The 13319-nt window shown below is 53.4% G+C and overlaps 1 protein-coding gene across 1 annotated transcript; it reads left to right on the plus strand.

Moving 5' to 3' along the window:
* Positions 1 to 7804: 7804 nt before the first annotated feature.
* gw (trinucleotide repeat containing adaptor protein gawky) lies at positions 7805 to 12753 on the plus strand. The gene is given in 11 exon segments (XM_029111040.1): positions 7805 to 8039; positions 8583 to 8840; positions 8973 to 9305; positions 9432 to 9632; positions 9779 to 9937; positions 10154 to 10736; positions 10783 to 10927; positions 10963 to 11424; positions 11510 to 11615; positions 11672 to 11898; positions 12070 to 12753. Coding segments are annotated over 11 exon segments (3393 nt in total).
* Positions 12754 to 13319: the final 566 nt, after the last annotated feature.

Here is a 13319-nt window from a genome sequence, read left to right on the forward strand (position 1 = left end):
GAATCTGAGTGGACGATCTCTCCCAGTCTTATCACTCGGTATTGTGATCTCCTCATGTCTCCTTAATCGACAGGCAGTGAGCAGGTACGACCGGGCAGAAAGGCGCAATAACAAAACATAGGCAAACCGCTGCCATCGAGGGCCTTCGGCAGGCGCGTCCGCGAGGGGGGGGGGGCTCAGGGGCCATAACCCCTCCTAGATCGAGAGTTCGTAGCACTAAGGTATAGGAGCGAGTCGCCATGTTGCGAATCAGCCTCATGCGAGGACCTGATCTAGCTCCCCCCTCAAGAAGAATCCTGTGGACGCCCCTGGCCTTCGGCATCGACGCGCATGCCGTCCGGGGCGGTCCTCGATTCCACCGATGCTCCGAGGGTTTAGCCAGTCGTTTCTCCGTTTCCTTCCTCGCGATCCCGTAAGTTGTCACACGGTCAGGACTTTCGACACGTAATACGACGGATTCCCTTTCTCGCGAGAGCGGCTACTTTATTCGACCCCTCGAGGAAAATAGAAATCATCAAGAGAGAATATCATCGACTCAACGTCCCGAGGGCCTGAGTTCGAATCCGCGACTCTCAGTGTCGCGCGACTCCTGGAGCTAGACGTACATATGTAGGCATCCGGAGGGTGGAAAAGAGTTTCTTTCGTCAAATATCAGATTCAGGAATGAATGCAAGATCGTTTTAGAATCTTGCGTGCCACATCTCATGATTTATCCACCGAGTGAGTTCGAAGCATCTCATGTCCGGAATTCCTCGCACTCCTCAATCAAGAAAGTTCTCGCTCGCGAGGGAAATCCCATGCTCGACAAGCATGAGAGCAGGAATAGAGTACTCAGCTTTCACAAGGCAGACAGCTAAGGAAACCCAAAGAAAGAGTAGCCGTAATATTAGGCACTTGGGAGAATTTCGATTGGACTAGAACGTGACACTGTGATACAGCACATTTAGCTTGCTACTAGTCAAATACGCCGAGTCGGCAATAAAAGCAATTTATTCGTAATATTAGGCACTAACCTCGCGATCTCCACATTCGCGGAGCTCTGGAGAGACGGAGCCAATTGGCAACTCCCTGTTCCATCGACCTATGGGAACTTCTATCGATCCGCACGGTTCGGTCTACCCTCGCACAAAGTTGTCGACTCAGCCGCGCGGAGAGTCCACGGACGAAACCCGAAGAAACATCCGCTCCTCCCGAAGATAGTCCTTCGCTTCCTCCTCCGAGTTTATAAACATTGAGCCATCGTCAGAACATGTTGAGATGGCGAATCAGATACATAATTGGAAATGAGATGCTCTTCTAGGCAGATATCTCTCCATTTTCTCGACATGCGATGCTTCGAACAAGTCCCGGGCGAAACTAGAGCCGAGACGGAGCTCGATCGGAGCGGCTTTGAACTTTTTCTGAGCGGGTCATATTCTCTTCTCGAATAACCGGAGCGAGATCCCATGTTTGTTCGGTCGCTCGAGGAAATGGATAAATTCTTGCTCCGCCAACGGAACATCTACATTGTGTGCGGGGTCTAAGGAGTGATGGACGCGCTAGTCTCTCGCTTCGGTTCTCCTCTTTCACCTCTGGGTTGAGCGAAAATCATATTGGGGAATGCGTGAAAAATCAGAAGATGAATCTTTGTGTTTGGAGTGCTCGCATCCGGTCCGAACTTGTCGCTTCGACAGTTCCACAGGCCTCGTGCGATAATAATGATGAGCTTTTACGGAGGTGGAACATGCGAAAAAGAGCGGGGTCCGCATTCCAATTTTCTGCCGCTCTGCTGAGGAAATCCCATCTCAATTTGACTCAAAAAGTAGGGGCGACCAGTGACCGGAAAGACGAAGGTCTCGTATTTTTCCTCTAGTGAGAGCGGATTCGGAACAAAAACTTCGATTTAACCTTTGACGGAAGGTGCTGTGACTCCCCTCAACGGGTAGGGGAAGGAACGGCTGATTCCGGAAGTCGATCCCCAATCGAGAACGAGTCCATAATTTAGCGGGGATAGCACCTCAGCAGGAGAGCATAACAATGGCCTGCAATCCGACACTCCGCTAACGAGAACGTCGGTCGTCGGAGCTGATTCTCACAAGCCTCCTCTGGTTCCCGCCACGTTCCCCCCTCACGCGTTCGCTGCTCTGCCATCGATAGACTGGATCACAGCCCTACGCGTGGGCATCGGAACAGATGGCTTCCAGATAGGCATTCGGAATCAAAACACCTTTGTGAGTCTCGTCGGAAATGCTCCGTCCGGACGCTGTGTTGCAGGATGGTCCTTATTGCAGAAACGAGGAGACACCTCCACGAGATCTCATGGGCAGCCCCGCGGGATCGGAGGGGCAAGCAATCGGGACTGGTCGCGCCACGCTGGAATGCCCCACACCTCCATGGTGGAAAAGTTTCTTTTTCGATACAAAATTGAGGACGAAACGGCGTTCGAATCCGAGCTCGACGGCATAACGTGAAACGTTCGCTGCGGGTCGGTTAGCCAAACATTGTGTAATTGACAGTATTGTAGCCTTAGTTCGACTTGCCGAGAACCAGTTCCGATTCGACAAAAGTCCTGGTCCGCATTGTCCAGCTTGCCGTCGTGTTCTTTTTCGACAAGTCGACGAGTGTCGAAGCGAAGCTTGACCCCGGCTCAGAATCGGCGGGTCAAGCCTCACAATGAGGCGTTCTCACATAAATCGGGAGGTCGGTCACTGGATTTGCAACGTGTCCTCGACAACTTCGCTGGGTTTTCGGAGGTTGTATGGAATCATCGAACGGATCTCACAGGCGCCGAGCCGTTGCGAATCTCGGCGATCGCTGCGGGCTGAAAGCGAATCGGGGAGTCTATCCGTCGGATTCTTGGTGACCTCTTATCGGATTTCCAGACATTCCGATGGGCAACATTCCTCACAGTCAAATCATCCAAGGCCACTCGTGAGCGGCTGCGGAGCCTCTGCAATTCCGCTCGTTCAGAGAAAAACACCGACCCGGTGCGATCCCGGATAAGCATGAAGCATCGGTGTGATCCTCCTTGCCTCAGTTGGACACACGACAAAATATGTGACCTGGCTGTGAAATTAGCAACACCTAGTAAACCACGACGATGTTGACGTCGCTCAGTTTCACCACAGGTGTTTGAACGGTGCTCTGCGGATAGTGCAGCCAGCAGGGAATCTAAATTTTCCCCGAAGGATCTCATAACAGAGTTCGCTATGAACGATAACGGAATTTGATCCCACTTTAGGTTCTTCCGTGCTTTCGTTACAACTACGTTCATTTATAATGTCCCAGACATGCTGATGGCGTCCCTGCGGGGAGATGCTCACGCTCCTTCCACTGGAGACCGATGCCCCGCATGGAGCGACTCACTGAGCGTCCCGATACCCAGATTTCAGAGTTCGTGGGGCGGGGAAAGTCTCGAAAATTCTGGTCCCCATCGATCGCCCCCATTGGCTCGTTATTTCGCTCTTGTATTGTTCTTGTTTATCTAGATTTGTCCGAGGATTCGAAAGCGCAATCGACACTCTCGCTGCTGACGGTGCCTTTTGCTGCGACAAGATTAAATCGGGACGTTATTACTGCTAGCTGCACTGACTGGTTTTCTCGGTCGGCGCCGGCTTGCTCTTTGCTTCGCAGTCAAGCTGCTTGGCAATGATGGCAGCCGCAGCAGCGGTGGTCGGTCAACAGTTCTTGAACGACTTGTTGAGCTCCTCGAAGAATACGCCTTAGAAGCAGCGGCAACTGTAGCGGCAGATATCTTCGCCCTCTCCCTTATGCAGTGGCCGCCGCAGCTGGTGTGCCGTCGTCGTTGAAGGGACACTCCTCACGACGGCGGCGGGGCGGTGGCAAGCAGCAAGCATCCTACCGAGCGAGCCGCCGCCACCACCATCATCATCTAGACTCTAGACAGACGGTCAAAAGCAATCTTCATCCGAGCGAGGGCCATCGGCAACATAGCACCAGCGAATGAGCAATCCCAGTCGCCGTAGTCGTCGTCCACACACAACAGTTGGTGGACCTCCGAGCCGATGTGGCCGAGCAGCCAGCCAGCCAGCGCGAGCCTCCCCTCCATCCGTCCATCGAGCCAGCCACTTTCTGGCTGGCTAGCGGGCGGGCGGGCAGTCGAACGGCGGCGGCTGCAACTAACCATGGCGCAGCCGTCGCGGGTGACGCTGCTGCTGATGCCTAGCAAGGAGCTGCTGCTGTGCGCCTCCAAGCAGCTTGAAAGCAGCAGCAGCAGTCATAAAGGGAGGGCGACTGCCGCCGTCACAGTAACGAGTATTTTTGGTGACGAGGGAGAGGAGGAATCCGAGGGGAGAGGGAAAGCGTCGAGCCGCTGTTTTAGCGGGGACGCCTGACCGCTGCCGACGGCGGCTGCCCTTCTAGAGACTGAGATGGTGGCCAACGGCAGCGGCGGCGGCGGCAGCGTAGTCTTACAGCAGCGCTCACAGCGGCTGCTGCAGATAGACGACGAGACGAAGACCAAAGCAGCACGACAAAGATGGCGGAGTAATGCAGTTGGCGACGAACGGACGTTCCAAAAAAGTCGACGCGCCACATCTTCAGAAACGAAAAGGTTAGCGAATCACGACAAGTTCGACAAGTTCGAAGCCTTGCCCATCAGTGCGTGGTCGGACAAAGTCGAAATGAAAGCTATTTCACCTCGGATCCCGTGCGAGCGTCCCGCTGGTTGGCCGATATCGAAGCCTAAACGCCATCTATGCGTCTGCGGCTGTGAGCAGGTGTCTTAGTGCAACTGTGTTCCGTAGTGTATGTGTTCGTATCGACGAATCGCATCGCTCTGCCGAGCAATTTTCTACGCAGCGAATCGGTAGGCCGTTACTATTCCCAAATTAGAGCTCTCGTCCACTGTGGTAGGCAGCCATCCAGGCAGCCAGCGAGGCAATCAGACAGCCTGCCTGCCAACCATTCAGTCCGTCAGTCAGTCGCTCCAGTCGGTAAGCCCGTAAGGCAACGCGAGCAGGATGGACAGACAGGACGTATCCGATGAGGCGCGTGAAAATCGCCGTTTCCCGATGCGTGAACTGGGCGAGATGGGACAGGTGATTTGGCAAACGGGCGGCTAAGCATCGAGCATCTCGCTCCGGAACATTCCTACTCCAACAACAACAACAAGACCAGCAGAAGGAGGAGCCATCTTCCGAATGGCTATCCGTGCGATCGTAGTTGCGTATGATGTCATATTTGTCGGAACGACAGACGAGCGGACGTATCGTGAGGGGCAAACTCGATCGCTGATCATCGACTCAATAGGTCACAAGTCACAATACGCCTTTATCATTGTTGTTGTTGTTGGTGGTGGCGGCTTCGTGTTGATGCTGGTGATCCCCTCCACCACTGCGGAGCGCCCTGGAGGACTGATCGGGGGACCCAGTCGGAGGCGGAAAACGGAATTTCCTCGAGGTTGATTCATTTGAATCTATGTTAATTATGATATGATCGATTGAAATTCCTGAAGATATTTCTATGCCATGGTTTCGCATTCACCACGGAAGCGGGGTTGAACGTGAAACTGCGTCAGGCGTAGGGCTTCAATGGTACCCCGAGTTCGAATTGTCTACAATCGGAGAGTTTTAGGAAGCATAATGTGAGCCTCGGCTCATCCCCTTGAAACCGATCTGGTCCGATAGAGTTGTGTCCATCGAGTCGAGGTATCGCTTCTGCGAGGCCAGTCCATCGACGTTCGCAAACGCGTCGGTGCCCAGCGTAGATGTTTGTGAGGAGTGTTGTGTGCCTGCTCTGCTGGCCGTGTCGCCTGCTTACTTAGATAGAGAGCAAGCTGCCGCCGCTGTCGTCGTCGCCGCTGCCGCAGCCACTGCCACCACCACCGCTGCTGCCACCGATCGTTCTAGCATTGAGTGGAACAAGCGAGCAAACCAACCGAGCAACAAACCTATGTAGCTACTAACCTTCCTTGCCTGCCCGAATGTGTGTCTGTCGGCCGTTCTATCTGCTCGACGACGACGGCAGCGCGCCTAGCCAGCGACCATTAAACAATAGTCAACTCTGCGGCAGGCTGGTTAGTGGATTTCGAGTGTCGATCCCGTCCTGCAAATCATTGTTATTGTTTGTGAGCTGGAGTTCGAGGCAACAGTCCGGTGGGTTCGATGTGCGATGCGAGTAGCAGGATATTTACAACGCAAGTGTGGTCCGTGTGGTTCGATATTGATCTTCTCTCCGGAATGAAGTGTTTTGTTCCGAGATCCGTGATCGCCTTGAACACATCCGACCTGTGAAACATTCCCACCTGTGGGCACGCTCGCTCGGTGTCAGTGAGCGAGATGTTCGGATATTTCTGCTGTTTTTCGGTGGATCATCGTACTGAGACTACGAGCGTCTGAGAGACTTTGCTTGCGCTCAGGCTGTGAGGAGCGCAAAGATTTCTGATTGTTTTGAGCTTTCATATCGGCGGACGACCCCGTTCGATTTCGACGGTAGTCCGGTCGGGGCGTCAAGGTGGAGATTGCTTGACTGATGAGCGAGAATCTTATTGACTATGTCAGTGGTCTCCGTCGTTGTACCACGGAGCGCGTTCGCTATTTTCGACTCGGTCGGCTTGCACTACGAGTTCCTCGGCATTATGGTGCCGGTGCGCAACGCTCTTAGGTTCTCAAGACTGCGGTGGAGATTGAAACGTCGAAATCACTTTCTCTGGTTGTGTTTTGACTGTGACTGTCAATTGTACGTCGTCGTAAATGGCGCTCGGGCGACCTTTCGGGCGGTAATCGTGTCTAACGTTCGACAGTCGCGTCTGACTGACTAGCTGACTGGCGGACGGTCGGAATGGCTGGCTAACTGACTGACTGACTCAGGAACGCAATGAGTCGCGCTGCGTGGAACGTATTCGAAAACATGGAGCCAAGAGCGTCTTCCGACAGCTTGAATAGTTTCGATTGAGGAATCATTCGGAATCGAATCTTGATGTCTGAGTGAGCGCCGTCAAATCCACAACCGGCTCGGAAAAAGTCCGCCGGTCATTTTGCTTTGTGATTTAGAATAGTTCGATCCGTCTAACGGTGTCCAGAACGAGCATTACCGCACTTGAATGGGTCTTCAGCTTCTGCAAACCAGTACAAGAGCCGAAAGCGCAGGATTCAAGCGTCGTGTATATTCGAAACCATTGGGCGGGGTCGACGCAACGGGTCATGGGCGTTGACTGATTGAGAGATAGAAAAACACAACAATCTCATGATCAACTCATGCTCCCCACCGATTCTAGTTTTCAAGTCGAATCGGAAACATTGTTTCCATCGCTCCTGTGGCGCTCACCAACGGCGCGGACTCTGCACTCACGGGTCGACTCGACAGCGGGGACAGCCATCGATCCGAAAAGGGGGAGGGAGATCTCTGTTCGAAGATCAAGAGTCGATTTTGATTCGGTATTTATTTTTTCCAGGTCGTCGTGTGCTTCGTCCTCTCGTGCGCCCTGGTCTCCTCTTCCACGGCAGCATCAGAAACGACAAGAACAATCTCTACTTTAAAAGTATCAACATCATTGAAGTCAGCATAAACAGATAGATCATCATCGAGTGCTGAAACGGGCGTCGCGAAAAAGATAAAGCATACTGAGACGTTCCCCCGTAAAGCCGTGATGCTTCAGCATCCGCACCACAAGTTGAATGCTGTGAATTCATTGATGTCTCCAGCTGGCCCATCGAGTGCGGCCCCTGGGGTTAATCCGGCGAATAGCCTAATTGGCTCGAATCCAAACCAGATTCGGAGCGGCGATCTTCTAATGTCTACAAACCCTTCGTCATCGTCATCAACGTTGTCATCGTCTACCGCTAACTCAAGTCCGTTTTTCACAATGTCGTCTTCGAACAATAACAGCATTTCGAGCTGCATTCAAGGCGTCGGAGCCATTCCGAAGCAGCAACAAACAGGTTGTTTAGCCGATCAGGGCTCACTCAAAGTCAATCCCGCCGGTGCTGTAGGCGGTTCTCTAGTGCGTATTCTCAATGCACCGAAGTTGGGAATCGTCACCCCCAAGCTGGGACTCTTGGGAGGAGGCGAAACCTCTACTTCGACCGGTCAGACCTCAAGTGAGTTTTTCTTTCTACTTATTCTAGCGTCCGGATTAGCGGAGCTCGATTCGAAAATGACGAAATTCCCCATTCGACTACCTAGACGTCGGATTCTGATTCGAATATCCGAATAGCTTACGTCACCCTCCCCCATGGTCTGAATCACGACTTTTCAAAGCCCTCTAGCTATCACGGCTCGCGTTCTGGCTCGGCACCGAACGTGCGGAGTGACGAAGGGGCCTTGATTGAATCAATATCTGGATAACATTAGAAAGATCTCGATATCCGGTCAAGTCAATCGAATCGAGGTCCGCGTTGGTCCGTTCAGCTTCTGTTAGCCTCATTGAATCATTCATTGTGGGGCGGGAGTCTGTCACTCGTTCGGTCAGTCAGTCTCTCTGTCTGCTGATTGACGGGCTGTGAAGCTTCCGCGAGTTCATGAAAATGTCGAGCATCGGAGATAATTCGTTCTCGGATAGAGATTCCCGGGGAGAGATCCGAGCTCCGGACACTCTTCTGAGTTGCTAAACGTGACTGACAATCTGTGCTCATCCATGGCAGATTGGGGCGCTCCAGGACCATCGACCTCCACTGCCGGTATGTCCGGTTGGGGTGCAGCAGGCTCTGGTCCAAGTGGCGGCGGCGCTGCCGTGAATGCGCCGTGGCCCTCAAACGAGGAGACCCCGTCGGCCGGCGCCGTCTCTTGGGCAGCTACTGCAGGTGGACATGGCGGCGACAAAAACCAAATGAGAGGAGCTTCAAATGGAAATCCCGAGCAAGACGAGTTAAGGAGATTGGCCGCTTTTTCCCAAGGCTGGGGTAGGTGTTCGACGATTTTCTCCAGAGATTTTGAGCTCTCATCATGGCTGAGCCATTTGGCGGGAATGCCCGGCATTGAACGTGAACTTCTATTGTCGATCTCTCATGAAAACTCTCGGTCTCTGCTTCCAGGAATGGTATCAGTTAACCAGGACAGTTCATGGGACGGACCAATGACTCCCAAAGACTCGCCTGCTCCGCAAATGATGCAGCATCCTCCGAAATCCCAACAAGCGTCTAACAGGCAAATGCTTCAGGGCGGGCTAATCTGGGAGGCCCGCAGTGAAGCTGCTCAGTTATTGCACGTGAGGGGAACAGATATTTGGGAATGCAGTATAAGACAGAAAGGATCAAAAGCACCAGGTGGGGGCGCATCCGTCTCAGCTGCGATGCAGCAAGAGCCCCCGCACCATCAGCAACAAGCCCCGTGGCAAGCTCCGCACACCCCCGCTTCTCATATCGGAGGTTAGTTCTCGCGTCAAGGCCCGAAAAAAAACTCTTGTATGACAATGATGGCGATGACGACGTGGGATAACTAATTCATGCAACTCGAATCATTCACGGAAATCAATTGTACCTCCTCATTAACAGGAACATGGGGCGAAGAAGAAGTTGAAAATCCCAATTCCATGTGGACCGGCGTTCCTCCTCCGAATGTCGCACCTCCCGGTATGGGGCTCGAACCCCCAGTTTCTCAGTGGCCTCCGCAAGGACCTCCACCCGAGAAGCAGTGGGGTGCACCAGCCCCATCTCCTCATGCCCAGGGACCTCCTCACTCTTGGGGACAACCAGGTGAGTGTCGTCCACCGCCTCTTCCGGTCGTTCGATCGCCTAATGAATCGATGGATCGATAATATCGAGTTTTTCTCGGAGGCTTGCTTTCTGAACATTATACATATTAATATATTGAAACTATCTAACAGATCATCCATTGCCAGTAAATATGCCTCAACCCGACAATGGCGTAACTTGGAAAGCGCTCAAGGACGCTCTCGTGAACTACGTCAGTCCCCCAGGCGCTCCGAAAGGGATTCATAAGGAGTGGGAACCGAATGTCGGACCCGATCATTCCCAAATGCCTCCCCCTTATGATGACCGTATGTTGAGTTCCGGGACCACCTCTTCTCGTGGTACCGATACTTAACATCTTTTTAAAGCATATAAACTAACATCTATCGATCGAAAACATATATGTCGATGATATTCATGAGATTTCATCGATCTCGACGCTTCGGCCTCACCGTCGCCGGTCCCCGGTCACTGCCCGTCCTCGCGCGTGTGTTCTAAGCCGATATATTCTCTCATGTTTCCAGGGGTGCGTATGGGTACCGCTGCTTGGGGCAGCCCTGGAATGCAGGATAAGGTATCCCGATGGAAGGATATGCCAGCACCCGGCGTTTCAAAGTATGTTCCGTGGAATCCATACGATATGAGCGTTAAACCAAAAATGGTACCCATGCCCTCCGACTGGTCCGAGGGACAAATCGATACGAGCACTTGGGGAGGCCCAACGAAGCAAGGCTGCAAGCCGCTTACCAAAGACCTCATCCTGGCATCGAAGCACTACCGCATACTCACCGCGCTGGGTTACCCGAAGGATGACGTGGAAAGCGCTCTGCGTGTCCACAACATGAACATGGAGCATTCGTTTTTGCAACTCTCTATTCGTGGGGCTCTCGGCGCTGGCAGACGAGACCCCGCGGCTGGGGGTCAAAATATGAACCATGCTCCATTTGCCGTTGGACAGTGGGAACCGCACGGTCCGCGTCCTCCGATGAACCATCCCCAGCAGCCTCAGCAGCAGATGCCGCCTCAGCAACAACCTCCGATGGGTCAGCAGCACGGTGTCGGCCCCCAGCAGGGACCTCAACAGCGACCACCGCAGCACCAGGGCGGGCCTGAACCTCCCCCGCACCTCCAACAACCCCACCACCCGCAGCAGATGCAGCAACAGCAGCCCCCTCAGCAGCCGCATCATCCGCAGCAGCAGCAGCAACAACCGCATCACGGACAACAACCTCAACAGGGGCAGGCACAGTCGCAGCAACAAGCGCAACAGGTGCAGCAGTATCACGACGACCTGATCCGTCTGGCGAACTTCGACCCGGACTTCAAGGATAAGGATCAGGAAGGAGCAGATTCTCAGAAAGCGTTACACTCGCTCGTCGCTCGCATTCATACCGCCGTTGGCGGAGGTTACCTCGATCCTCAGATTCTCAGTCAGCCCTTAGCTCCTAAGACCCTGATGCTACTGTACGAGCTTCTTACCCGCATCAAAATCCTCGACATGCTTGAGAGCAAGCAGCCGGCGCACGTGCGTAACCCCATAAGGCACAATGAGGTTGTCCAGCGCATGAAAGAGGGCATCATCAAACTCCAGAGTAAGATTGTCGCCGAACAACTTTTCTTCTTAAAACAGCAGATGCCCTCGGGAGCGACGCTCCCGCAAGCAGCAGGCGGCAGCGAGCAATCAAGATTGAACCAGTGGAAGCTGCCCAGCGGTAACTGCGGTCCCGATGGCCGGGACGTGTCGAATGGACACCATCCCGCCTCGATGGGCAACGCGAACTCGCGAACGCAACAGGCCGGCAGTGTACAGCAGGACGGTTCTCAGATGAGCAATGGAAACATGCCGAACGCCATGAAATGGGATCCGTTGAGCGGAACAGCTGTACCGCAAAGTGTATCGCAGCAGCAGCAGCAGCAACAACAACAGCAGCAGCAGCAACAACAACAGCAGCAGCAGCAGCAGCAACAACAACAAGAGCAACAACAATCTCAGCAGAGTGAGACACCCTCGAGTCAAGCGCCTTCATCGACAACCGGTGGACAAGCATCCTCATCGGGCGCCACGAGCGCTCTGAACAACAACTACAGTATATCGGATATCGTGGCCGAGTTCGAGCCGGGAAAGCCCTGGAAGGGATCCTGGAACATGAAAAGCGCCGAGGACGATCCTCATATGACGCCAGGAAGCGTGACCAGGAACCCCCTCTTCACATCTGGCATGAAAGACAACGAACCCATGGTTGGACTCGACTGGTATCAGAGCACATACGTAAGTAACCGACGTTTTATTCTTCGAAGGAGAATTTTCGTTTTCCTTGTAGATTTTCCCTGATTCCCGGGTTTCCCCCCGTATTGGAGTCGCTACGGTATTCTCATGCGACGACTTGGAATTTCTCGGACTTCAGCGGCGATCATGACGTGATTTTTCTCTTTCCGACAGGGTAAACACTGGTCCAACTCAATGCAGTCAAACTATCCCGCCTCGGGTCCCACGGGAAGCAACGGCAAGAAGTGGGGCGAGTCGGATCAACCCGGTAGCATTTTGAGTGGATTGCCGGGCCCAGTCTCTCCGACCGGTAAAGGATTCCTCGTCTTGAAAAATCTCACAGCGCAAATCGACGGATCCACCTTGAAGACCCTCTGCATTCAGCATGGGCCAGTGCAACTCTTCCACCTCTTCCTCAATCACGGATTCGCCCTCATCCAGTACATGACTCGCGAAGAGGCATTGAAAGCCGAGAGTGCCCTCAACAATTGCGTGCTTTCAAACACAACAATCCTCGCCTACGTTCCCTCGGAACGCGAAGTTCAACAGCTTCTGTATCTCGCCAACTACCAGTCCCTAAACCAAGGTCGCCCCAATCCACAGCAGCAGCAGCAACAACAACAGCAGCAAGCGAATCATTCACAACAAGGAAACCCTCAGCTACAAGGAGTAAACCCACAACAGAGCGGACCACGGCTTCCGCCTTCCGGTGTGCTGCAGCAACCTCAGCAGAATTGTGGGTGGCCTTCGGCAGCCAATAGCGGGGCTGGAGCTTTATGGGGACCGCCGGACGCCAATGATACCGCACCCCTCAACTCTTTCCTGCCAGGTGATCTCCTCTCGGGCGAATCTATGTAAACGTCCTTTGGCCAAGGCGAACGCCGACGGCAAACGCCTAAAGCAAACTCCGATGACGGAAGTCAAGGACAAGTGCATCGATGGAAACCACAATACACCCAGTATGGCTAATTTTACAATACATAGATAGTTCGGTGATCCGGCGGCGTCCAAACCTCCCAAACGATGACGATGAGAGCGTGACGATGTCGACGACGAATACGACGACGACGACGACAAGTCTTCTTCTACTACAAGTACTACGACCTGCAGTTACATACAGTGTTACATTATCGCAGCAACAGCGAGCAACCCCTACTTTAACTTCGATGAAGCCGCAGCCTGTTGTGATGATGATGATGATTGCGAAGATTCCACGACGAGATGATGGAACAACTCACTTCAGCTTAACTTCAACAAATAATGGATGAGGGTCAAAAATAAGTGTACGCCGACGGACGGACCGGCGGACGGACAGACGAGCTGACAGACACAAAGACAGTCAGTGAATCAGTGGGTCGCTACGTCGGCCAGCAGTCAGTCAGTCAGCGAGTCAGTTTCTCGTCAGAGTTCTCGTACGTGACGCT

The sequence above is a fragment of the Galendromus occidentalis genome, unplaced genomic scaffold, assembly GCF_000255335.2.
Source record: "Galendromus occidentalis unplaced genomic scaffold, Mocc_1.1 scf7180000077202, whole genome shotgun sequence".
NCBI classification, from domain to species: Eukaryota; Metazoa; Arthropoda; class Arachnida; order Mesostigmata; family Phytoseiidae; genus Galendromus; species Galendromus occidentalis.